This window comes from Anopheles ziemanni, chromosome X (assembly GCF_943734765.1).
Source record: "Anopheles ziemanni chromosome X, idAnoZiCoDA_A2_x.2, whole genome shotgun sequence".
NCBI lineage: Eukaryota > Metazoa > Arthropoda > Insecta > Diptera > Culicidae > Anopheles > Anopheles ziemanni.
Window position 1 is genome coordinate 251,118 of NC_080707.1, and position 25,533 is coordinate 276,650.

Here is a 25,533-nt window from a genome sequence, read left to right on the forward strand (position 1 = left end):
AATAGCTACTCGCTAGAGAGAATGAGCCGGCCAGGGCCAACAGGAAAAATAAACTATTATCTCAATTATTAGAGAAACAATAAGCGCATCCCGAAAGAGAAAAATAAAACCAACAACAAGCGAAAGAGGTACCATACTGGAAAATAACCGACATATTTTTAAACAACACGCTCTTGCAGCAAGCAAGGCGCACAACACTTCTTGTTTCGCTAGTTAAATGTTTTGGGAAAAAGACGTAAAAGGAAGCGCACTACGGCTTGGTACGGTTTAGCTCAACCTTTCTGCCTGTTTTTTTTTTCTTGCTTTGTTCGCAATGTTTTTGTTGTAAGTTTTTATCGTACTGCGTAGTTCTATATCTTCTTTTCTAGATAACATTTTTTGGTATCTTATAGTGTGATCTCCGAGCTACTTATAAAAATAAAAACCAAAACAAACAAAAATTATACTCCAACAACCATTTTTGCATGATTGACGATAAATGAAACCCGATAGCATTATTGATTCAATGAGAAAAAAAATATGAGAAATTTGGAAATAAAAAAGAAAAAAGGAAGAGAAAAGAAGAAAACAAACATCAATTACATCGTCCAATTAAAGTTCAGTAAAGGGTAAAACAGAACAAAAAAAAACAAAAACTGGATTAACATTGTTTAACAAGGGGGAAGAAAAAGTGGTAAAAACCAATCCAAACCCAAACGGGAAAATTACAAACAATAAAGCGGATGTGGTTGAGATCAGCTTGATGTATCGAACGAAAACAAAAAAACATCAAACATCAACGGAAAGTAAAAGATGTGGCTAGGTTTTGAATCAGCAAAAGAAGTGCATAAACAAACGCTGTGATCGAAATGGATGTGCAAGATGTGGGCGTACATAGTGGAGAGGTAGAAAATAGAGAGAGGGAAAAGCGTAAATAACGCGGCGGAGGCGAGAGCAATATCCTGTCCAGGTCAAGTGCTAACGTACGCCACAGAAAATGGAGAAGATGTTAAAAGGATCATCATAAAAATTGAGAAAAAATAATGTGTGTTATAGTGGTGAGGTGGATGTGTGTGAGTTTGCGTGAGTGTTTACAGTGAGGATTCAGCACTTTTTCAGCGTAAACATAAGACACACAAAACATTAGTAAAGCTAACAGAAATGTAGATTTTAAGCAGAAAAGCACTTTACACATAGTTGCAACACATGAAGGTAAATTAGTTCAAGATGATAAGAGGAACGAACTAACATGGAATCAAACAACAACCAATTTTGCTTATCCATCCTTGGAGTAAAGAACCGATTTGCGCGCAAACGGCATTAGTTTAAATTTGTTCAGAAAGCATTCTTCACTCAAAACAAACCCTTTGTGTACATAAAATAAGGAACAAGAAAAGCAAGGTTAGAAAGATGTGCTCTTTATGTTCGCAAGAACCAACAAATCGAACAATTTTAGTAGTTATCCACAACGGCCGAAAAACAAAATAACGCAGTGGAGCCAAGTAAAGCTTTCAATTACAGTATGTTATGGCAGTATGATTTAGTTAATCTTACTATGTTACAAGTACACTAGAAAAAATGGACGAAGAGCAGCATAAAGGAAGAAGAATAAAAAGAAAAGATTGTCAGATTTGCTCAAAACTCGTTAAAAGAAGGATTTACGAAACAAGAAAACAAGCAATGCTTGTTATAGGTAAGCAATCAACTAGCGAAAGTAAAATGTAAAAGTATACCTTCAGCTAGATCACATTCGGATACAGTTTTGTTTCGTTCTTTTTCTCTTTCCTTCTCTTATTGCCATGGCAGATAGTGTGTAAGTTTGATAGGCTTGACCTGCTTGTTTTGTTTGCATAATGTACTTTTTTGTTGGTCGGTTAAATCCTGTTGAACAATATGTGATGTGTTTCTAAAATTTCACTCATTATCATTCTCGCAATGACCAGGTGCTCTTCTTCATCTTTTCTTCCCCGCTTTTAGATCGACTTATTTGTGGTTTCTTGCAATTTGGCTGCGGGCTGGTTGTTTTTGATCTTTTTGATAAACCATGGTCCATGGTTTGGGCAGCAGCTCCTGTTTCTGGTTGCCGTAACTGAGTGTGATGACTTGAAGTTTCTTTTTATGGTTGTCGGTAGACTTGCACAAAAAGTTGCACACTATTGGTAGCAATGGTGGAAGTGGTGGTAGTAGTGGTAGTAGTAGTTACAGTACATGAAGAATGTGTCGGGGAAGAAGTAGACAGAAGTAGAAGCGGCCGCGCGCGTAAGACGCATGCCGGTAAAATCTGCGACTCACTGTATCATGGTTGTCTGTTTTCTATGCATGTTTTGAAAAAATCTAAACTGCAGCCGTTGTGAGAGATTTTTTCTTACTGGAAGTGGATGGAGAAACGAAACAAAAAAACGTCGAATAAAAACAAAACTCGAAAGGAATTTCGAGACACAATACACAATGTACAATATAGACAATTTAAGGATATGAAAAGCAACGAAAGTAGCATGGGTAGTAGTAATACTTAGTAAATAAGATACAATGGAGGAAGAAAACTGAGTCGCTACAGGACTCCCCAAAAATATGTTTTCATGGAAACGTAAATCAGTTGGGAACGATAAGTTACATGCAAAAAGTAAAAAATGAAACGATGCTATTTATGTTACAGAAAAACATCCGAAAAGTAGCTGTAACATGGAAAGCGCCAAGCCGAGAACCGATGTCGCGACAAGCGCATCAGGTTGGCCAGTGACGTTTCTTCATGAAAATGCGTCCAATGCCGATGATATGCTTTTGCCTAGTGTATACATACATCTACAAAGACATGCTGTAACATATGGAAAATCTTCAGAAGCAATATAGTGTTTCCCATTTGTAACATTTCCGAGGTTTTCGTCATTAAAAATGATACAGCAGAGAACATTCGGCCATTGAAATGGGCGATGAATAGCATGATGTTGGTGCTGACGATATACATAGATGGTACGTTCATCCGAGTTTTTCGGATAGATATTGACTACTCTAAGATGCAACCAGAAAAGAAAACAACGCGGAAGGAAGACAGGGAGGCTGGGGAAGCCAATGATTGTGTATACTATGAACAAGGTAATCATACACATACATATACACCCACACAAATACACAAATGTAGAATTATTCACATGGAGAGAAAGATGTCAAATTAGCATATATCATTGTGTATTTATATGATAAGGAAAACGGGTTACAACGATAGTCTATTGTGATTACTTGTTCCATCACCCGATATCGTAGGGGACTGAGGTTCTGTGAGTGTGTTTGTGTTTGTGTTTGTGTGTGTGTGTGTGTGTGTGTGTGTGTGTGTGAAAAAAAAATTTAAATCTCGAACCAAGAACGCATGACCTGGCAACGCTAACGGTAAAGAAGGAAAAAGACATGTTTCATATAATTTAATCAAAACGTGTTATGTTGGCGAACAATAAGGGAGAATGGCAATAGCACAACGAAGAAAACAAACTGGAAGATGAAGCGAAATCCTGTAACTGGAACAAATAATTGAAGAAACAACGAAGAAAGTATGGCTTTACGTTGTTGACTTGTTCTAATACAGTTGTAAAACTGGAAGTAGGCAAGCTTCAGATTTGTATTTTAAAATCTGTTCAAGCTTGATTCTATCTGTATATGTGTTTCTCGCCGTGCGCCGTACAAACGAGAAGATAACAAAATTGGGTCTTCAAAGAAAAAACAAATGAGAAGAAGTTGTACGAAGGAACATTCTGCCAGCAGTCGAGCATGACTGTGTGTGTGAATGTGTTTCTGGTGCACATGCACATGCAGCAAACCGGTAGGTGCAGACGAGGCGTTCACCGAGTGACAAACAATTTTTATTTTGAGGTGGCGGCGTCAGCCGATAGTGTGCTGAGGTGTGATGACTAACGGGCTCTGTGAATCGATGGAGGTAGCGGGTGGAACCGGGGCGAACACGGCCGAGAGTCCAACGGCGGTTGATGGACGTGATCGAACGGACATTTCCTATCAGGTCATATAACACAAAGTAGGGTAAAAGAGAATGGTTGTTGGTAAGAGGGTTGGTTAGCGATTGGAAGATAGAAATCTGTATTAAGCACAACAACGAAAGCAGGGGATATCAGGCGAACAATCCAAGTAGATGGAAACAAACTCGTGACTCACTTTTAAATGCTTCATTACTCGCGGTACCCACCAAGTTGACCCGTAAATGGTCAATTACTTAAGATCATACCAGGTCCAGAAAATGTGCAGACCAAAGAAAAATTTTAGAAAGGAACAAGCAATCCAAACGGTAAAATGAAATGAGATACAAAGCTAGTTTTACAAATCAACAATACATGACAAAAATAAAAACAAGTGTAAAAAAGCCTACAAAAACTATCAGAAGAACGAAAAAAAAATACAGCTCGATGTGAATTTTTATATTATCAAGTAATCTTAGTTGGTTACAAAGTCATCCAGATCAAAATTCAAGTAGTTACATTGAACTAGCAGGGAACCTGGCAGAAAATGAGGGAAAACAATTCCTACGTCCGTGTTCCTAGCGTTGTGATATTTGGTTTTTGATTGCCTCCGGGTTTCTGTTCTAGTGTCAGCCGATAGTGTGCTGAGGTGTGATGACTAACGGGCTCTGTGAATCGATGGAGGTAGCGGGTGGAACCGGGGCGAACACGGCCGAGAGTCCAACGGCGGTTGATGGACGTGATCGAACGGACATTTCCTATCAGGTCATATAACACAAAGTAGGGTAAAAGAGAATGGTTGTTGGTAAGAGGGTTGGTTAGCGATTGGAAGATAGAAATCTGTATTAAGCACAACAACGAAAGCAGGGGATATCAGGCGAACAATCCAAGTAGATGGAAACAAACTCGTGACTCACTTTTAAATGCTTCATTACTCGCGGTACCCACCAAGTTGACCCGTAAATGGTCAATTACTTAAGATCATACCAGGTCCAGAAAATGTGCAGACCAAAGAAAAATTTTAGAAAGGAACAAGCAATCCAAACGGTAAAATGAAATGAGATACAAAGCTAGTTTTACAAATCAACAATACATGACAAAAATAAAAACAAGTGTAAAAAAGCCTACAAAAACTATCAGAAGAACGAAAAAAAAAATACAGCTCGATGTGAATTTTTATATTATCAAGTAATCTTAGTTGGTTACAAAGTCATCCAGATCAAAATTCAAGTAGTTACATTGAACTAGCAGGGAACCTGGCAGAAAATGAGGGAAAACAATTCCTACGTCCGTGTTCCTAGCGTTGTGATATTTGGTTTTTGATTGCCTCCGGGTTTCTGTTCTAGTGTCAGTTTAGCTCACACATTACTCGAGATAATTAGCATCACAAAAAAGGGAAACTTCGCAAAAAAGGAAAAGGAGCTAACTAATGGAAAACAGTAGAAAACAAAAGAATGGGATAGAGTTGATTAAAAATAACACTGAACAGCGAGAAGAGTGGCAAGTGTCACGGAGAAGAAATCATCTATGGTAGAAGAGATAGTGTACATATTGGCAGAAGAAATAAAATTTACAACAATGTGGTGTGAAAGTTGTAAGAAGTGGAGAAAAAGAGGAAGAAAAAGAAAAATAAGTGAAAATAAAAACCATGCGTGCTGTTGACAGCACACAAGGTTTCCCGTCCTCTTTAATGGAGACTGGTTTTTTATCCATTTCGTGTTTCATCTGCGCTGTTGCAATTCATGTTTTAGGTTTGGCATCATTGTTGGCTTCTAGAAGGAGAAGGACAAGGACATGGAAAACAGGATGGTGGGAGCAGAGAAAGTTGTTACGCAAATGGCACGGTGGATGCGGCAAGCTAGAAGTTGCAGGGTGGGGTTTTCTTTGGCGTTATGCGTTTTCTGGACTCTAGCTTGCGGTACAATGGATGGTGCCATATAAAGTTGCTTGTGCTACTTTAGCTTTTGATGGATTTTATCGTAATTTGGCTTTTCTTCTTGGTTTTGATGTTTGCTGATGATGATTTTCCTTGTTTTTAATTTTGTTTTGCGATTTTTCCGCAAAGGACGACATTTACATCTCTTCGTCGTCAGATGGCGGTGGACGGATGACCACGTTGTCGGGATCCTCCTCGACGTCGTAGTCGCCCGCCGGCACCTCGGCCTCCGGCTCCTCCTCCGGTTCCTCCTCGACGTCGGACATTTCCGCCACCTCCTCCTCTTCTCCGAGGCGGACCGGGCGATAGTAGCTGCCACGGGACGATCGGCCATCGCGTTTGTCCACCCGAACTATTGTTTTAAAAGTTGGTTTTAATTGGTTTTTGTTTGTTTTTTTATGTGATTTTGTTTAACGTTCAATAACGTTCGTTCGTTCGGTAGGTGGATGTTTGTTTGGTTTCAAATTTGTTTTGCGCATTCAAGTTTGGTGGTTCAGAGTAAACAAAAATAAAAAGAGAAAGATAGAGATAGATAGACGAGCAGGAAACGCAACTGACTGGTCGATTTTGATTGACTTTGTAACGTCAAAACAAACAAAAGAAATGCAGTGAATAAGGAAATCTGAGCAAGAGTGGAGGATCAATGACAAGACTAACTCAAACCCCACACATTCAAGAGAGCAGAAAATTTATGGAGGATAGTTGGGTATTCACAACAAGATTCTATTGCAAACTAGTTTTTATAAAAAAAAAATCTCAGGATCAATAGCGGAAGACAGAAAGAGGAAGGTATCCACAGAAACGTAGCGAACGGGAGAAAAATAATAACGACACATATACAGATAGACGAAAACAGGATCAAACAGGACGATGCCACAAAAATGAAACGTAAAGAAACACAACGCATAAGTTTTTAGAGAAATAAATGTCTAAATGAAATAAAATAATGAGGGTTTGACAACAAAATCATTCGATACATCATTAATGTTATCGCAAGCACTGTGCCGAACCGTTAAGACATACATAACAGTCGAAGGAAATAAAACGTTTTATCTTTACGGGAGGTGAATAACAAGACGGCAGAAGATTTATCATGCCGGGAAAACTGAGAGGACACAGATGAAATAGATCCTGTCGAGACGATTCGTGTGTACCGGAAGTTGACATTATCCGGGCACGAGATCCCCAAAGGCACCGAATGTTATCCTTCTCATGGGGAATAATTTAGCGACGCATATCTTTTGGTTAGACACTTTTTCCAAAACGCACAGAGACACGATTCAAACCTGTTGATGCTGAGGAGAAGTTGCGATAGAAATACCTTCGGATGTACTGCCGCTTACCAACGAGAGCCTTCGCATGTGCCCTGATGCAACAAAACAGCAGTGCAACGGAGCATACAATATCGACTACGTTGTTGGAAAATACTACAGCCAAGAGAGGGGGGAAAAGGCGGAGCATCCAACGGTAAGATGCGGTGCACTCTTTCGGTGGTTAGCCAACAGCAAGCTAGGGAAGTTCGTCCCACGTTTTCGTCGGTACCGGCTCGGACGGGATCGGTACGTGCAGAAAGCGGTAATACGGTATCGGATGGCAGTGTTCCGGATCATCTGGCGGAATACATATGTACAGGGCAGTTTAAATTGGGGAAAATCTTTCCTGCTACAATAGGGTGCATCTTAAAATGATTGGTGGCTTCCATGCCTCGGCATGGCTGAAACACATATATGGAAGTCGTATAAATGCCACCAAAATAGTATACGGATTCTGTTAAGGTACTTCATTTTGTCTAAAAAGGTAGATTAAGATTGGGAACATTGCGATGCACCATGACCGAGATTTAGCATTTAGCAAGTTTTAGCATCCCACCCGATTCCTTTAATTCCGTTTCTACTAACACACGCAGTAGACAAACACATTTCATGGACCCAACCAGCTGTTGATGAAGCAAACGTTTCAAACGGCTACAGACAAATTATCCCAAGCTACAAATTGACAACCCTTTCTCGGCGAATTCCGTAGAAGTATGAAAGAGCGATGAAATCGGAAAACCTTTAACAAGACGAATGTAGGATGGTTGTATAGGAGAAAGGTAGAGTAAAGAGAGTAATATGCGAATATGTGGAACCTTTCCCTCCTCTAAAACGCAGGGCTGGCGGCCCAAAATTCGGCTACGCCGTACTCACTTCTGTCGATGTTACGTTGCAGATGGGCGGCTACCCGATGCCGGGCATCGTTGAACTCCAAATGCAAACCCAGCCGCAGCAGGGTGGTATTCTTTTCGACCAGCTCCGTGATCTCCATCTCGATCTTGTTACCGAACACTTGCGATCGCTGCAGTGGTGGTTTGATTGCGTATTGATCGAGGCGGAGACACAGCCACGTGTTGATCGGGGGTGCAATGCGATTGATGGGGTGTCAGCGTGTTGCCAATCGTGTTGCAAAAGGATGTAGAAGGTAGAGAGCATTAAAATCGATTCGAACTATGCCTCTCCCGTAACCATAATCTGAACCCATACCTGGTTCGAGGCTCGAAACTCCTCGATTGTCATCTGCGTCAGCAAGCTCTTGACCAGCGTCACGATGACCGGAGGGCTGATAAAGTTCGTTTCGACGTTCAGCACCCGCAGGGCGTGATTCTGTTCGATGGCCGAAGCCAACATCAGTGCGGTGCGATCTGTCAGTCCGACGTTGGTCAGCGACAGTACCTCCAGGTGTGTGTTGCTCTTGAGCGCCTCGAATAATTTGTCGAACTGTTCGTCTGAGATGGTCTAAAATGCAGAGAATGGTTTTTGTAAACAAGCTCATAACTGACCACTCGTAGTGTTGCTTTGAGTTACTACAATCCGGCAAAATAGGATAAGATTAAGATAAATTTCGGTTGCATTCAAACTGACAAGACAACCTCACCTTGATGTTGTTGAGGTTCACCTCGACCAGCTTGCCATCGTCGCTCTTGATGCGCTGGATCGTCTCCTCCGGGTCGGTGGTATTCGGTGCCTCAGCCGGGAAGATCTTCGGTATAGCCGACTTGGTGATGCCATCCCAGCCGAGTCCGACCGGCTGGCCCTTGTTCAGCAGCGACGCGTGGTATTGGTCCTGGTTCATCATGGAGTGGAAGCCGAGGATTGCGGCGAGATCGATAATCTCTTCTTGCGTGGCATCCGTGAGAGCCTGCTCGTACTCGTCGCCGAGATCAATCGCTATCTGCTCATCGGCGGCCTGCAGCTTCGCCGCTGGTGGCGGTGGCATCCACTAGGAAGCGGGAAGTGTAAGCAAGTTGTTTACAAAGCCAAGTTAAATCGTAGGTGGAAAATTTGCCTACCTTCTTTCCGCGCACCACTCCCGGTACGTACGGTTCAAGCTCTGGACGGTCGGGCGTTTCCAGTGCTTGCTTGTTAATATGTTCGATCAGCTTCTTGCGATCGAGCGGACCGGTCGGTGCCTTATCACACTCGTAGTTCGTACGCTGGCTCGGCGGTAGAAACGAATCCTACCGGAACACAAGCCAATATAAATGTCAGTCGATGCGACGCAATGTTTCTCGGGACGGGGATTTTTACTCACATCGGGATCGACCTCCTTTGCCAGCATGGTGATTTCCTCCGGCGACAGCTGGGCAAGCAGCTCGTCCACATCGATATCGTCGTACGCGCCGACATCCTTGCCGTACAGTTTGGCCGGTGTCGTGATGGTTTTCGTGGTAGTCGACGACGAGGTCTGCAGGTGAGATCATCGCAGACAAAGAGGAAGAATAAAAGCAATGAAACTGGCGTTAGTTTATGTTTCCGGGACACGATGCTAAAGCATGCTACAAGTGGCGATGATGACCACAAGCCCGCATACAATTATGGGCACGTCATCAGGGTTGATTGTGTCAACACTTCCTGACAGCGCACAATATGCACACTCTCGCCTTATTAGCAGCGCTTAGTCACAAACAGATGTATGTTGTATTTTCTATTATATATTTGCGGCTTTGTGTAGCATATGGTAGTTGATGTATGTATGCGTTTATCGTGTGTGTATGTGTATGTGTCGAAAAAACCAACGATCGTTATGAATTATGAGCTGCTGAGGCTTCCCAGGTCGCAAATGTTTTGGAGTTGGCGTTCCGCGCGGTTCAATCCAGCAGTCAAGGAGCAATTAAACAATCCATTCCAGCGCGTAGGCAACACGTCGGCTTGCATTTCCCATCTGAGCAGGCCGCGATAGTATTCCGCCACCAAGTGGTTAGCCTTTTCGAAAAAGACTTCCCGGGACCAATTGGCTTGCGCGGAGTAAACCATCCGGTAGCATAATTAAATTTAGCTGGGGTGGCGGCGGAGAGCACTGTTAGCTGGCCGCATTTTCTTCTCCTACTCCTTGGGATTGTTTTAAAATACGTTTCCCACCCCCCAACCCTGACCGACCCTTGTTGTTCCAAGCTAAATGCAAGCGGTTGCATTCGGGTGAAGGCACCGTTTGTCTTATTTAGATTCCTTCTCGCCGGGTGAGTGTGCATAAGTATATATGTAAGAGAATGGTGTAGTGCCATGTTTGCGTGGTCGCCATGATGTTGCCTGAGGTGCAATGTATGGAGATGGAGGTACTTGTATTTAATATTTAATGTTTTTCGTATCGCCAGATTGGTCGAGTGCTGTGATGTCAGTGTGAGCAACATGGAGGAGCAGCAATTTTTCACAAAAAATCTTCCGTATAATTCTGTGCTTAATTTTAAAACACATACCGTAAAATGTAAGCGAAAAATCTTTTTTTTTATGTGGCACGACATCCCCTAGTGGGACAAGGCCTCTCTCCGAAGAGAGTTTTTGTGACCGAAAGACGGATATATTATAGATCGGTGGTCAGCCTTTCGTCAGCCACAAAACAAGAATGGATGTGTCCTATTATCGCCTTTCGGTAACCTACCGCGATGGTGGTCAGATGACCATAAACAGCGCTGCGTTGGCTACTGCAGAGGCTCTGTAGGAGCTACTTTTGAGCTTGGCGAACGGTTTTTCAACTGCTGGCCCGGGCCTAGCAGGTTCAGTCCCTTTTCCAAGGTAAACGTGCTACCACTACTCGCTACAGCACGGTGGCTTCAGCACGAATCCGAAAGTAAGGAATTTGCAATGTAGCTTTACCATACCACCGAACCGACGAAGTGGGGGTGGTGATGCTGAAGGTGATCGAGCGCTATGATCTCACCCTCTCCTAACGCTAACGCGCCTGTACCGTTTCTTTATTTTACCCTCTTCTTCCCTACACCCCCACTGGTACAAACTCCACAAGGCAACAAACGATATTGTCACGATTCTGCCTTGAATCCGACTAGTGGATTGAATCTTTATGAGGATACAGTGGCTTTCGCTGTATTTCTTACTCTTGTAGATGGGGTATGCGTCTTGACCTGTCCAGTTGTATTCTTGTAGCAAATGCCTCCATGCCAACGAATATGTTTTCCCCATTTATTTTCTGTAACCATTGCTTGTTTCTCAAATCTATGGTAGCAATAATCCACCCAACGTGCCTCTCTGCTACCAAAACAACTGCCACTGATGCTGCGGTGTGACGGTACAGGGTGCGCAAATTGATGATGGTTAACACATGCTGTTTTGGTTGAGACAGTGGTCAGAAAGAGCAGACACGGTTCGCGCCATCATATGTAACATACCAACCATACCGGGCAGTAACATAACGAGCGAATGCAAACGATCAGCACAACGGCGACAAACAGTCGGAAGTCAATGTAGAAATGATAATAATAACAGCAAGAGCAGCAACAAAAACAACAACAAAAATCTATCCCGTTAATTTATCATCTACGATTGATTGGCCCTCGGCCCAGGGTACGCGTTACATACTTTGTGCCTCGCGGCGTTGTGCAAGCATCGAACGAAACGTGCAAAACCAAACCGAATGATGCAGATGTGGCGCGTTTAGGGGGGATATGCTTGTATTATGAAGGAAAACAAACAGACGTGGTAATATTATTATTACATATTCGCCATTGCTCATCGTTAGCAACTGGAAAACTGCGGATCGGTAAGGGATAAACGGACAGAAAGTAACACATTTGTCATCCAACAAACACAAAACAATGGGAGAAGAGACAAAGTATTTGCCGTGCAGAGCGCGCATCGTAAAGGGCAAACCCAAAGAAGTTAGACATATCACACAGGTCTTATGCTTTTGGTCCAGAGCGTGTGTCGAAAACATTACGATGTATTTTTAGGGTGCTAGTAATTATTGATTGAAAGCTTACCATGTTGCACTAGGGGTTTCTATTGGCACACGCGCGCACACACACACGCACTGTGAGCAAGGAACACACCCTGGATTTTCTTTTTTTTTTACTATTGGGTCTCGCCTCTACCTTCGCGATGGAACACAAGCACTTTTGGTTATTTTTCCCTTTCTCGCTCTCTCTCTCTCGTTTTATGTCGTTTATGCACGCTTTAAAAAGGGCCTCGAGTGTACGGCAGGGACTGGCAGTATGTACACTTGCGAGCGGAAGAAGTTGTCAACTGAATGATTCAATTAGCTGGTAACCCCCTTCTTCTGGTTCGTCCTCGCAAAATCTACCCACAGCCTTTGGTTCGCTCCTATATATGGACCACCTCTTATCAGTGCCGCCGACGATGACGATGACGGTGATGATGTTGCCTTGAGCACCCTCCGAGTGAGCCGTATTTTTACTGGAGGTTAATTTTTCGTGTTTTGCATGGGAGAGAATCGGTGGAAGTAGAAAACAGTTTTCACGTTAATCGAGGCTGGAAAATTGGGCTACTGCGATTGGAAAAATTGATCACGGCAACAATGGAAGCTCGATCGCGATTTTGGCGGGGCCGTGGACCACCACTGCCGATTGATTCGGTTCGAGGGGTTGGTAGGGTGCGGCTGAGGCCAGCGAGGAACAATTTACCCCGGTAACAGTAAAAAAAAAACAGATCGGATCGATGCACACAACGGAACGGTCCCGTTTGTTGGCCTGGTGTATGCCCAGAAACGACAACAAACCAGCGCGGGAGGTTCAAGCACCAAGGTACATTCGGTTGAACACACGCGACACGAATGGGATTTTCACAATTTCGTGATTGTTTCACGAAAAAAAACACAATGCAGAGGGGATGAACAAGAGAACTTAGCAGATGCTGACCCCGACGAACATCTAGACGCTACAAATGACGTACACAGACTGACACTACCCGCGAGCCCGTTGACACTGTGTGGCTACGAACGGACGAGTTCGATACTTGACTTTGACGTACCAAACACTATGGGCCACAGCACGAAGTGAGAGTAACGGGGATCGCCTTTCTTGCGTACGTCGTTAACATCGTCTGCGGAAGTTAACGCTGGATTGTTTGTGCCTTAAATTCCCGTGAAAAATTAATTGCTTTGATTTCTAATCAACTCCATCAACCAGAAGCACTGTTAGGAAAATGAAGCTTATAACAGCTGAAGTGTAGTTCTATTTGCTCTCCATTAGTTTTTGTTTCCTTTTCCCGGTTGTTTGCCGTCCGGTCCCAAAACAGCAGTTTACCCCAGCGTATACCATGACTGCGGTGTGTAAAGTTTATACTGGTAAGTTTAATGCTTAAAACAGAATTACTCGAGCGTCAAATCAGTTTATGTTATGTATGTTCTGTTCTTAACTTGCTTGCTTGCTATTCATGCTACATAAATCTTAGCAAAAAATCAGCAAAGATACGGTATAAAGCAGCAGAAAACCAACTGAATTATTGTCTGAAACCAACTGAGTCTTTGAAATCAGTTTTTACACTTTCTGTACTGGATTTTTCAAAATGTTTCTTGAGCTACCATTGTATTACCGTATGTTTGAACCGATGTGATAACAGTTTAACGTAATCAATCAACAATGAGTGACACTTTCCAAATAATATTTTTTAGTTGCTACACGGTATAAAAATATTCAGTCGTTTTTCCAGTATTTTTGTTAAAATGGATTTGCAGTAAATTATACTTCGCACCATCTCATCATTACTGGTGCTGCCACACAAAGGCTGAAGCCGTGAGAATGCACCTTCGCCTACCTGGCAGGAAGGTTGTGGCGCTAGAGGTAAAGATCACCCAGCATCTTTACGACGGTCCGATCTCATGACACGCTCACGTTTGCGTGTCCAGGAAGGGAACGTTTGTTTTTTCGAACCCCGCCATTTTTGGCTTCCTTTCCGCCAAGGACCAATTCCCCCCATTGGCCGGTGGAGTGCATTGTGGGTCGGCTTCCAACTCCGAATCTCCGAATCTATTCACCTAACAGCTCTGAAATCTAGACTTGATCACTCCTAGAAAATATATTGAAAATAAAGCAACAATATTGCGCATTTACGAAAATTCTCTGCGCAAAAACATCAAAGCTGCCAGTGAAAGAGAGCAAACAGAAAAAAACACATGCAGCATAAAAAAACATTAACCAGAAGACAGCAAGAAAACTGACATGAAAAAGTATTTATCAAAGAATACAAGAACGATCATTCGTTTAGACATTTCAAAACAATTTCTTCGACACACGTGTAGTAGCGATTGTTGCGCAAACGAAGAAGTGGTCGTTGAAAAACTGCTAGTAGGAAAATAACGTATTTACACAACAACGGCCCGTTCCGATTGCGTTTGCTTATTACGCGCAAGCACAGTATGTACAGCGAGTGGCCGCTCAAGTGGCCACGTGGTTTGGTGGCAACGTGTCGCCTGGCCGGGGGTGTGGCAAGTAGGGGCCGTACGCCGCAGCCCTGCCACATAAACCACGCACACACAGAGTGCTGACCATTGTTCTGCTCGTGCATGGGTGGTACCGCGTTGTCGATATGGGAGGTATGTGCGTATATAGTTGCAATAAGCCTTCTAAGTACGAAACATAATAGCTTCTATCTCTCTTCTCTTTGTACCTCATGTGTCAATGCTAACCCGAAATCATAGCGCTCACTCCACAGCAGAAACATGAATAAATAACATTTGCTCTGGCTGTGCTGCCAAATGTCGCCTATGGCTGTTTTCGAAATTGTACCACATTCCCATTGTGTTTGTGTATTACTATTGTGTGTATATGTGTTTCTTTTGGTGTTGCTGAGCCAAGTCAAGTCGAACCCGCATCTTCTCTTGTCCGGTCGTGGTACATTTTCCACATTATTGTACAGAGAGCTATGTTTTTCCTCATCCCCCTCCCCCGACGTAAGAACGTGACGATCAAACCCTGGAGGGATCCAGCAGTTTCCCTTGTTTTGTCTGTTGCTGTCCGAAAAGACCACCCTGTTCCGTTGATTGATTAGTTCTATTTTGCTGGTACTGTCGGCGCTTGTTGATAGGTGTGTCTCGGCGTGGAACGGGCTTTCGATTGATTGTTGCACTTGTTGCGGTATGTAACTTACCTGAAAAAGCAACCAAAGAATACGAAAAAGTTGAAGTAAAAGCCACAACAAGGAGTAAGATTTACTGTTTGGAAATATTTGAAGCGTCGAACGGAAGAAACAGGAAAATGGCTTAACACGGAGAGAATATTGCAATAGGAACTAAATCAAAACTATCACACAAGAAGGAACAGAACTTCGGGCCAAACTTATTAGTATAAGCATTATTTAAATTATTTTAAAAGCATGCTGGAAATTAGATAGTTGGGTTTGTTTTAAAATATTCATTGTTACGCGTAAGTAGTGAGTTAAAACCAAATACAGTCAAAATTTAGAATAACCTTCCGAATTCTTCCGAATTAGTCTGAACGTTAAAACACTAAGTAGTTGCGTTTACGACTTATGTAATCTGGGGGTCCGCGACAGCCGAGCAGTAGCGCAAGTTAGAAATTCGGTCCATGATCGGCCGAAGTTCATTACCTCGACGGCGTGGGTTCGAATCCCAACCGGGGACCGGACCCTCCCCTGTACGAGAGGACTGACTATCGACGTACGTACACATAGGGTAAAAGTCTTGTAAGCCCTTAACGGGCAGATAATTTTCTAAGTTTGTAGTAACAAAAAAAAGAGTTTGCCTTTTCAAACTTTGCGAGAATCTTTGCTGCCCTCGAACAGCTGCGTTGAATTGGAAAACTTACATGGGACGGAAAATCGAATAATTCACGTTCACACGCGTCAAGCTCTCAAAATAGGGTTGGGCGGGTTACATAACTTCCGTCGGAGCAGAATGGCAGAATGCCGTGAGACAGGCGGATTGTAGTGGTCCAACGGTTCCGGGTTGTTTGTGGTGATCTTTGGCAGCATCACTAATCGAGGTCCCAGCATCCCTCTCAGACACGCACACACAAAGAAGCAGAGAAATCAAAACCAAAATTTTGCTGGCCGGAAAGATTCACCCGAAGATGCAGGGATTGACGCATATGGCTGTACGCGTTAGGGTACTGCCACTACCGACCAGCGCTTCTGCTAATGTTAGTACATCCAACAACCTCAAAACGAGGAAAGCATCACGGACATGTTTGCTTTTTATTCCCTTTTATTTTTGCATCATTTTCCCAACTATCGCGATGGCTACTTTCCTCGCGACTGTTCAGCAGAAGTTTGAGTTTCTTTTTCCTTGAAAATTAAAAAAAAAAACTACGGTTAGATGGGATGGAAACCACTGTGTGTCGCGTTTGAACTTGTCTTTCATCGGACATGATTATTCGGTCGTCTGTTAGCAAGTTAAGATCTTCCTTTTGGTCGTCCGAAATCCGGCGGCAACTGTAACTGAGCACACATACACACACACGCACGCATGCTCACAGGTTGGGCGGAGGTCGGAAAACCTAGCTTCACCTAGACCACGAGTGTCCTTCTACCAGTTGCTGTTGTCTGTTTTGCTCCCCTTAGTGTTTTTTTGAAGTTATGTTTACCAACGAAGTAATCAATCTTCTCCACACACGGGCGAGGACAAACTCGAGCAAGGTGACAATGGAAGAGGTGACCAGTTGTCCGTGGGTGCTAATCGAACAGCGTGTACAAGGATATCCCTTTAACGACCAGTTGAACCGCTAAGGGCATCCACCGAGCGAACCCCGAGCGAACTATGGCAAACGGAAGTAAGTGTTTGTTAGTGCAAGCAAGCGTAGCTATTACCAATGTGCCGTAGCGATGGTTTGTCCTGCTCGTGTCCTATCTGCGCAATCCTTGCCCCCGCCCCTCCGCGGGTGTGTGTGTGTGGGGTGCTAGCGAGCACAGCGACTACACTAAGCAATACATCGGCTAAATTTAAATTGGTAGGACTACTTAAAATAAATAGTCAACACAAGCAAACTACAGATCTGCTCGCGATGGTTTGCGTGTAACTTCAGCGGTTTTGGTTTTTATTTTTCTTGTGTTCTGTTTTTCCTAGTGTGTTTCCTTTCGAGCCAATAATAAGCGTGTATGTATGTGTGTCTGTGCGTACACATACGATGTATACATGTATCCTATATGTACGGAATGGTAAAATCAACATTTAAAAATAGTCCCACAGACCCTGTTGTTGTTCGCAGCCGTTCATGCGCTTCTTTGGCCGTGCTCTTGCGTATCTACTACTGCTTCTGCGGATCTCTGTCGCTTGATAGTAGCAGCCCCAGTAGCGTAGACTACTTCTGCAACTGCTGCGTGAGTTATTTCACATCCTGCAAACCAGAAAGGGGCCACCGGAAAGGATTTGAAGTTTTCAGTCTTCAGATCTACTTCACCAACGCTGGGGGTGCAATATGCCCAGCAGCTGGCTGAAAAAGGGTGGCTGGGTAGAAAAACAAAACGAAGAACCTCGAGCAGCAACTATATTGAAAAGTCAACAGACGCAGTGTGGTCCACCGTACAGGCGTGTCCACTGTAATACCTCGTTTCGAGCGTGGCGGGGGCGTTTCACAATAAATATACCACACATCACCAAAGTACTATGCGGCTACAAAGTGCGCAATCGGTGAACGTGACTTCTGACTGCGGGGCTATGAAGTACGGGTGGCAGCTGTCCGTCGCAGTTGCAGTTGCAACCTAGCCCGCGGCAAAAGGGGTGGGGAAGAGGATAAGAAGCAAGGCAAGCTGGGACTCGCTGGTAGGGGTTTTGGCAGAAAAAGAATAACAAACTTCCTTACTTACTTCCTCGATCTTGAAGGTGGTCACGGACTTTCTGGTGACATGGTGCGTCTCCTCGTACTCCTCGTACGTTTCGGCCATAATTGGAAATTAAATCGGCTTAAAATCAGTTCAATTTCTATTTTTAACACCCGGAGTAAGTATTATGTGTGTGCGGCTGTGTATATATATATATACATAAATGTACGTATTATTTATATATACAGAGACACTGGCCGCTAGGTTGTGTGGCGCTTAAGGGTACCACCGAATACTTCCGTCTCTATCGTCCAGTCACTTTCTATCTATCTCTCTTTCTCTCTCTTACTCGCCTTCCCCTACAAACTCGATCACCCGTTTTTCCCGCCCGCATACCCGCTTTCGAGATCCTTCAGAGATGAAGGAAAAACTTCAAACAACAAAACACGCATGTTCCGCGCTGGATATTATGACGTTCAAAAAATCTCGCAACTGAATGTCCGAACCGAAGAAAAACTTCTGACGCATCGAAAAGATCGTATGCAGGAGCAAAACTGGAAAATTGTCCCTCGTGGCCTGCGTAATAGAGTTCCGTTTTCTATGCCGCTGTTGCCGCAAAAACGTCGTTAGAAAATATATATGTTACATAAAGGCGAAATTTTCCCCCAACTTTTCGCGCAACACGGGGTTGATGCGTGTCGCATTATCTCGAAAAATCTCGCCTTCGTTTGTCGCTTCGGAAACAGTGTGGTGCTAAACATTCGGAGATTCATGGGGTGAAGGAGAGTAAAACAGAAAGAAAGAAAAAAATGGAAAAAAGTCGCACATAGTCGCTCCCCTTCGTACGCTGGTCTACTGAACATGAAACGAATGCACAAGATCAAGAACTAAGAGCACACGTACATTCGCACACATACACATACACGCACACTTCAATACAGTATCGATAACAGCAGTAGAGCGGTGATCAATTCGGTTTGGTGGTTCGCTGGGGATGTCGGGTTCCCGGTTAGATTTTGATAGTGAGGAGTAACCGTATGGCTCGTGGCAAATGCCGTCACGGTGGGCGCCACCTGGAAATGTCCGGTGTCTATTTAAAGCCTGGCATATCTGGCAAGCCTCGGTGACTGGTGATCGGTTCAGCTTTTCTACTAATTGTTGCGCTAATTATTTGGCCCTGCCGGCAGCAGAACGATCGCCAAACCGAACTATATTTAATTTAATTGTTTTTCACCCTATATTTTCTAATTCTTATTACGGTCGGAACACGACACGGGATTGACAAGATGGGTAAGGCAACACGCACAGGCACACATACATACGCACATTTACATACCGCCACACACGAAAAAACCAAAAAATACTCTTCACGCGGTTGTAATGACCGTAACAATGTATCTTCGGAGAAAGCGTTCAATCCTGAAACCTATTCGCGCACCTAACAAATTAAAACTACATGTGTGCTCCACACCACACGACGGGAAGGTGGTTGAAACTTGAGCAAACGGTTCAAGAAAACCATCACCAAACTCTCGCTCACTATACGATCTTATTTCTGAAGTCTTTTGATCTTCTCTCCTTCTCCCTTTGCTTGTCCCATATAGCTCCGACATGCTCGATCCGCGATAATTACGTATTTTCTTTTTTTTTAAAATTATTTCGATTCTCTCCCTCTTTTTCTCTCTCTCTCTCTCTCTCTCTCTCTCTCTCTCTCTCTCTCTCTCTTTTTTCTTGCTTCATACGTGCGTACCTTAATCTCACGTCACGGGTTGAAAACCCACCCCAAGATTCATGCTGTGCTCTTAATAACGTTAGAAAATCATTTTTCCTCCAAACGCAACGAATTTTCCTAATGCATATTATTATTACTCGAAAGGAACTATTGCGTAGTGCGTATGCGTGCGAGCGCGTGTTACTGTTGCGAATGTGTATGCGTTTTTTTTTAGCCACAGTGTTTGATAGAGTTCGTAAAAAATCGACCCGCCAATACAGGATCGGTACACGTGATGCGTTGATAAGCTTTATCACTAACTGAGTATAACAGGTCTGTGTGTGTGTGTGAGTGTGTTTATGTATGTGTGTGTATGTGTGTGTGTGTGTGTTTGTGTGTATTTGATGTAAAAAAAACAAAAGTAGAGAGGAGGAGAGAAAGGAGAGCGAGCGAAAGATCGAAAGGATGTGTACGTTTCAATGTAGCACTGGAAATACAGGACTGATCGAGAATCTACGTCTAGACATAGAAATATAGAGTAGTACGATCTACGTTAACAAGCTGATCCACCACCGTCCCACACAAGGGCAACAACAAAAATGGCTGCACACGAACAGGGTGTGTTGGGTCAATATTCCGACGACCGACAGTCCAATGTAGCGATCGAGTCAAACGATGGTTTCGGTTTTCCGGACACTGTGCTACTCTGGCAACGTTTTCGAGCGAGTAGAAAATCTACACGGGGTTTACCGCGCGCACGACTTTTCTGAACCTCACACGGAAGCTGCAGCTGCAACCACACTGCTACGCTATGGCCGGACTCTGCTCTGGCACCGGGGCGGGACTACGGCACACACTGCCGGCGCGACCGTGTCATACAGCCGTTCGCAGCGCCGATCGGGCCCATCGGGAGCGTCAGTACCGCATCGGCGCGAACAGGAGCGGTACGCCACATCCGGCGCCGTCTTCTCGTTCTCACAAGTCGCGTGTGAATGGTGTGTGCGAATGCGCACTGGCCGCGCAGAACACCGGTGGCTTGGTGGGTCCAAACAAGGAGGTTAGGATCACTAGGGGGGAGCAGCTTTGAAATGAAATCGATCTTCAGTTCGAGCACTGTTTCGTTCATCTGGTTCGAAAAAGAGCGAGAGAGGGTAAAATACAGTTGTTTGGGAAAACTGAGTCGCACCGAACCCGAGATTTTAAACCTCTTCCCCAACCTGGGGCACAAGCAAACCTTTTGACCGGTGGCGCTAATCGTTTGCAGCACGCAGAAAAATACATTGATTGGAACAGTAATACCCGTAGATTACAAGCAAAACTTGTTGAAAGAAAGACTTGATTATTTGAAAGACTACAGTTGTAAAAAAACCAACAATTCACCAAAAACATTTTGAGTTTGCTTCCTCAAGGACCCACGTCAGTTGAAGTGCATCCACAATAACAAGGGTGAAATGTGGAGTGAGATCTAAATTGTGTGAGAACGCGCTCTATGGTAATAGGTTCTCTCTTGAACTCGACCAGCGCATTGTAGGTTCAAATCCCTAGAGTCGCTTTTTAAAGTAAAGTTTTAAGTAAGTAAAGATACTTTTCTAGACGCGAAAAGGCTATATCGCAGTGCACCTGCGCCAAATTTAAGAAGAAGCGTGAAGTAATCGCAGAAAGCATTGTTCATTATATGTCCATAATTTTTAAATAACAAAGTTATATATTAAACTTCAGTTATAATAAAATATAGCAAACCTTTGCTTCGTTTCGAATTGGTTTGATGATTGGCCTTTCGAATTTCTACTATTACTATCCTATTATCAAACCTGTCTGTCAAAACAGTGACCACCGAGAATCGAACTCACGACTAGTAATTATACCTAGTCATGATATGGCGCTCCTCCTTGACGATGACCTGTGTGTATCAAAGATCCTATGTTTAGTTGCTGGTCGCGATTTTCACAACCTACACAGTCGCGTAACCCTTCGCGCAAGATTCGCGTTTCCCTGTTCCCAGCTGGCGCTAAACTTCCTCCGAATCGAGATTTTCCTCTTGTTGCGTGTAACGTACGAGCAAAAACGGTTGCTTTGTAATAATGTGCTAGATGAAAAACGCGACCAACGATCGCTCGCACATTGTGTGCGTGTACTTATGATTGTGTGTGCAGGATTGCTTGTGTGGCGGCACAAATAATTGTGACGAAATATGGCGCGCGCTGTGTGCTCAGCAAGGCATAAACATATACCCACCCTCCCCCCACCGAGTGGATGCGATCATTGTGGGAGGAGTGGGAAAATAAATAAATAAAAGTAAAAACCGACGAACAGCCGTTGTCTGAGGAGCTAGCGACATCTCTTGTCGTCGCGACGATCTCTGGATGGTAATCGGTGATTGAGTTCATTGCGGAGAATTGATACGAGGACTTCCTAGCATTTGCATTCGAAAAATATACTGACCCCAAATCATTCCTTAAGCAGCCTTTTCCAAACGATAAAATAAAAAGAAATTCCGTTGAATTACTTCCTGAAACTCTTTCGCCGTAATTGAAAAGGTTTACTCCCATTTCCGTCGGTGCTCGGTCGGAAGATTGTTTTTTTCTCCGCCATTTTACTTCGAACTCCTCCCGCCCCTGTAGTCTACCTACCGTCCGCTGCCTATTAACACGGATTTTCGCACGAATAATACAAAGAATAAACTTTACTACCTCAAATTAAAAATAAAGGAAAGAAAAAAGCGTCAGGGTCTGTGTGCGGACAAAAAACTGGCGGCTGCGTGTGTCTGGTGCGTCGGGCTGGTCCGGTAGGTGGTTGCAGGAAAGCGGGGTAGGCGAGAGTGGATTAATGTTAAATCGGTTGGAAATTTTCCATAACTCATCTACCGTCCAATACGGACGTCACCATGGAAAAAGCACCACGATAAATGCGCGCATACACACACGCGCGCGCGCGAAATACGTTTGTCTCTGACATGCTCCTCGTGTCCTCTCCCTGCCACTCAATGTCCACACTCCAGCTCCAACCCCAGTATTCATATTCTACATCTTGTTGTATTTTTTATGTACGTGCAAATTACATCGAGGATATCTGCGTGTACATGCAAATCCTACGACAGCAGGGACGTTAAGAACCTTTCCTTTGGTAGTTGCATGGTTTGTCTATTCGTTCGCCCACCCAAGGCCTGTCAGTGATTTCTGCCTCTTCTCTAAACACTAACTACTCTATTTGCTTAACATGCACGATATTTATACTTGTTTGCGTGCACGGACGTGTAAGGGGTAACGGTGGGTCAACTCGAGCGAAAGGGGTTATATTTGCAAAAATGCGTGAGAGTCCGTGGGAAAATGCGGGAGGTACATCCACAACCGGGCAAGAGCAAACGGACAGGGATAGCACCTGTAGCGTTTTGGGATGATGAAAATCGCCCAGCTTGAAAATGATTTGAAAGTAGAGGATTTTTAGCCAAGTGTGTCGAACGCGATCACATCATGACTACCTTAAATTTGCTGCGATAAAGGAAGTATTGCGATGTTTAACGAAACGTAATTTTGTATGTATAAAATGAAAATGAAACCTTTATATTATAACTAATCCTCCTACGAGGAACTAGTTTGCCAGCCCTGATACAAAACGTCTATGTTGATGGAAAAAGGAAATACGGTTTACAGAGAAAACTCAACCATGAGAGGCAGTGAAAAGTCAGAGAAAAAGAGAAAAATGTAACGATAGAGAGTGAATAGCACACACATACTCAAACGCACAGTGATATGGTGATATTTTCATTTTCTACATAAATACATAGAATGGGGTGCGCCTCTGTGTGCAAAGCGCAAATAGTACCCTCAGTGCAAATTGATTTGTTTAAGCGTGGGGAACGGTAAAGCCAAGACCAGCAGAAGGAGGAACGGGGTGTTAGTTGGATGGAGGAAAGCACATGACACACCGAAAGACACAGACACGAGTCGAGCAAATAATGAAAAGCAAGTTCTCCAAAGGCAACCGAGCACCGACAGGCATTATTTCGCAGATACTTAGCGCAAGTTTTTCCTTTTTTCCTCCCAACACCCCCTTTGGGAGGAGGGATAGGGAAAAAAACCACCCGCCTGCGTGGGTCTGGCTAAACTTCCCTAATCCGGTCGGGTCGGCGATTTTCCATCTGCAGCTTTCATGCTTATCCGCATCCGGTGGGGCTAAGATTTTCCGCAAGGTATTTTGTTTTTGTTCCTTCTACCCGATATTTCCAGGCGCACAATTTCCTTCGTGTGCCTTGTCTGGTGATCTACACCGTTTCTTCATTTCTGCCCGCTCCACTTGTCTCGGATGGCTTCTTAATTTGATTGCTTTTTGCTCGTTGTTTTTTTCACTTCCAACTCGGAATGCCTGCGTGTGACCCTCGCTTCGGCGTCGATGGAGGCGCCTTATCTTCCACGATTTCCCTGTGGGCGCGCAAAATCGAATGACCTTCCGGGGGTGTTTTTCCTGGCATTACTCACGGTCGAGATTTAGCTTGCGAATTGCAAACACTGGTTTTGACGTGTCGCCGCAGACCTTGGCAAGAGGGAGGATGTTGGAAGAGAAGAGATGATAAGAAAAGATAGCACATATACGCCACACCGCATCTTGAACATCCTTGCTGGTGCCCGTAACTCCATTCCGTTGTGTTTCCCATGTTTTGCCCTTGTTTATTGTTTTCCCAGCTTGCAGCGCTTTCTTTATTTGCTGGTGGCAAGCGTATTTTTTGTTTCCATTTTCCAATTGCGTTCTCCACAACCCGGAACCATGCCTTCCCCACTGCTACTCCTTTGATCCTCACCGTTACAATGCAGATCATACAACACATCTTTGTCCATGCTAGGAACGGTGGGCGAAACATCTTGAAGGTCGGATGTTTTTTCCAGCCCTTTGTGCTGCTTGCGGTTGCGACTTTGACATTTTTAATTGCAAACAGCTTCCGGTCGTGTTGAAGCAGCGAAGAAATGCTGAAAAAGGTGTCAATGTCGACCGCTTTCTTCACACCCCGTACAAGGAAGATAAATAAAACTATTTTTAATTCGATCAATTAGTCAATGTCATCCCAAGTACCGTTGAACTGGCGGGGGTCGCTGTGGTGGGATTACCCATAGCGGAGTGTTTCGGTTTCAGTTTCGACCGCATGTCCTTGCCAGGGTGCAATCGCCACATTTCCACCCCTTTCCACCGCGCTACGACGACCGGTCGGTGAATTTCTGGTACGCCAGAGGACGCGCGCGCGCGCTCGCGAACTCGCTCGTTCGCTTGCTTTGTCGGAATTTAACGAAGCTCTTTGTTCTTTGCAAATCGCATAGCCGAGAGCAGGACTTGAAGAGTGGTTGAGGTGGTGAAGAATCTGTTGTCGGTCGCAGCAGCTCAAACTTGAATGCTATACTGTTGCGTACGTACATCATCGAGTGGCACAGGTCACTAAGATATGAACCTATAGTGGGCTCCCTGTAGGTTATTTGTTAAACTTGTTTTCAACGAAACAAAATACAAGACCCTGAGGTACAAGAACAAATGTGCTATCTCGAACATTTCAAACTTTTCCGAATCTAAGGATAAGTGTTTAAATTTTGACCGTTAGTTATGGTTACTACTATTCGCACGCTACCATCAAACATCGATCAAATTGACTACCCGAAAGCATTCGGGCATGACCCCTTTCTAGTATTTAAAACAATCTAGTTTCGTTGGTCACGTGATAGACACGAAACGAACTCGATACTCTTGAAGCCACGGAGATGTGTATAAGTTTACATAAAAACATTCTCAAGTACAGGGTGGAATTTTTAAGGTCCGTAATATACAACTAGAAACTATAAACTAGTCCATGCAGTATTTGGAACTCTACAAGCATGGAGTAAGGATACCCTTACCATATTACCTGTTGAGCTTTCGACGATGTTCGAAAATTGATCTCGAAGAATCTTTGAGGACACAAAATTTTCTGTC

At 43.9% G+C, this 25,533-nt stretch overlaps 1 protein-coding gene across 1 annotated transcript; it reads right to left on the bottom strand.

The window, feature by feature from the left end:
- Positions 1-2,313: 2,313 nt before the first annotated feature.
- Positions 2,314-17,996, bottom strand: LOC131291389 (tropomodulin). The gene is made up of 8 exons (XM_058320594.1): positions 17,919-17,996; positions 9,442-9,594; positions 9,200-9,367; positions 8,785-9,129; positions 8,394-8,645; positions 8,061-8,208; positions 6,016-6,226; positions 2,314-2,347 (listed from the first exon to the last, which is right to left on the bottom strand). Exons 1-8 carry the CDS (start codon positions 17,994-17,996, stop codon positions 2,314-2,316), a joined length of 1,389 nt encoding a protein of 462 aa, XP_058176577.1.
- Positions 17,997-25,533: the final 7,537 nt, after the last annotated feature.

What these genes read in the sequence shown, in the direction of transcription:
- LOC131291389 (XM_058320594.1), bottom strand. Translation starts at nt 17,996, where the DNA reads ATGGCCGAAACGTACGAGGAGTACGAGGAGACGCACCATGTCACCAGA. An exon ending in CAAAGGAGGTCGATCCCGAT is followed by an intron (nt 9,368 to 9,441) that starts GTGAGTAAAAAT and finishes GTGTTCCGGTAG; the next exon opens with GATTCGTTTCTACCGCCGAG. An exon ending in AGTTTCGAGCCTCGAACCAG is followed by an intron (nt 8,209 to 8,393) that starts GTATGGGTTCAG and finishes CCACCACTGCAG; the next exon opens with CGATCGCAAGTGTTCGGTAA.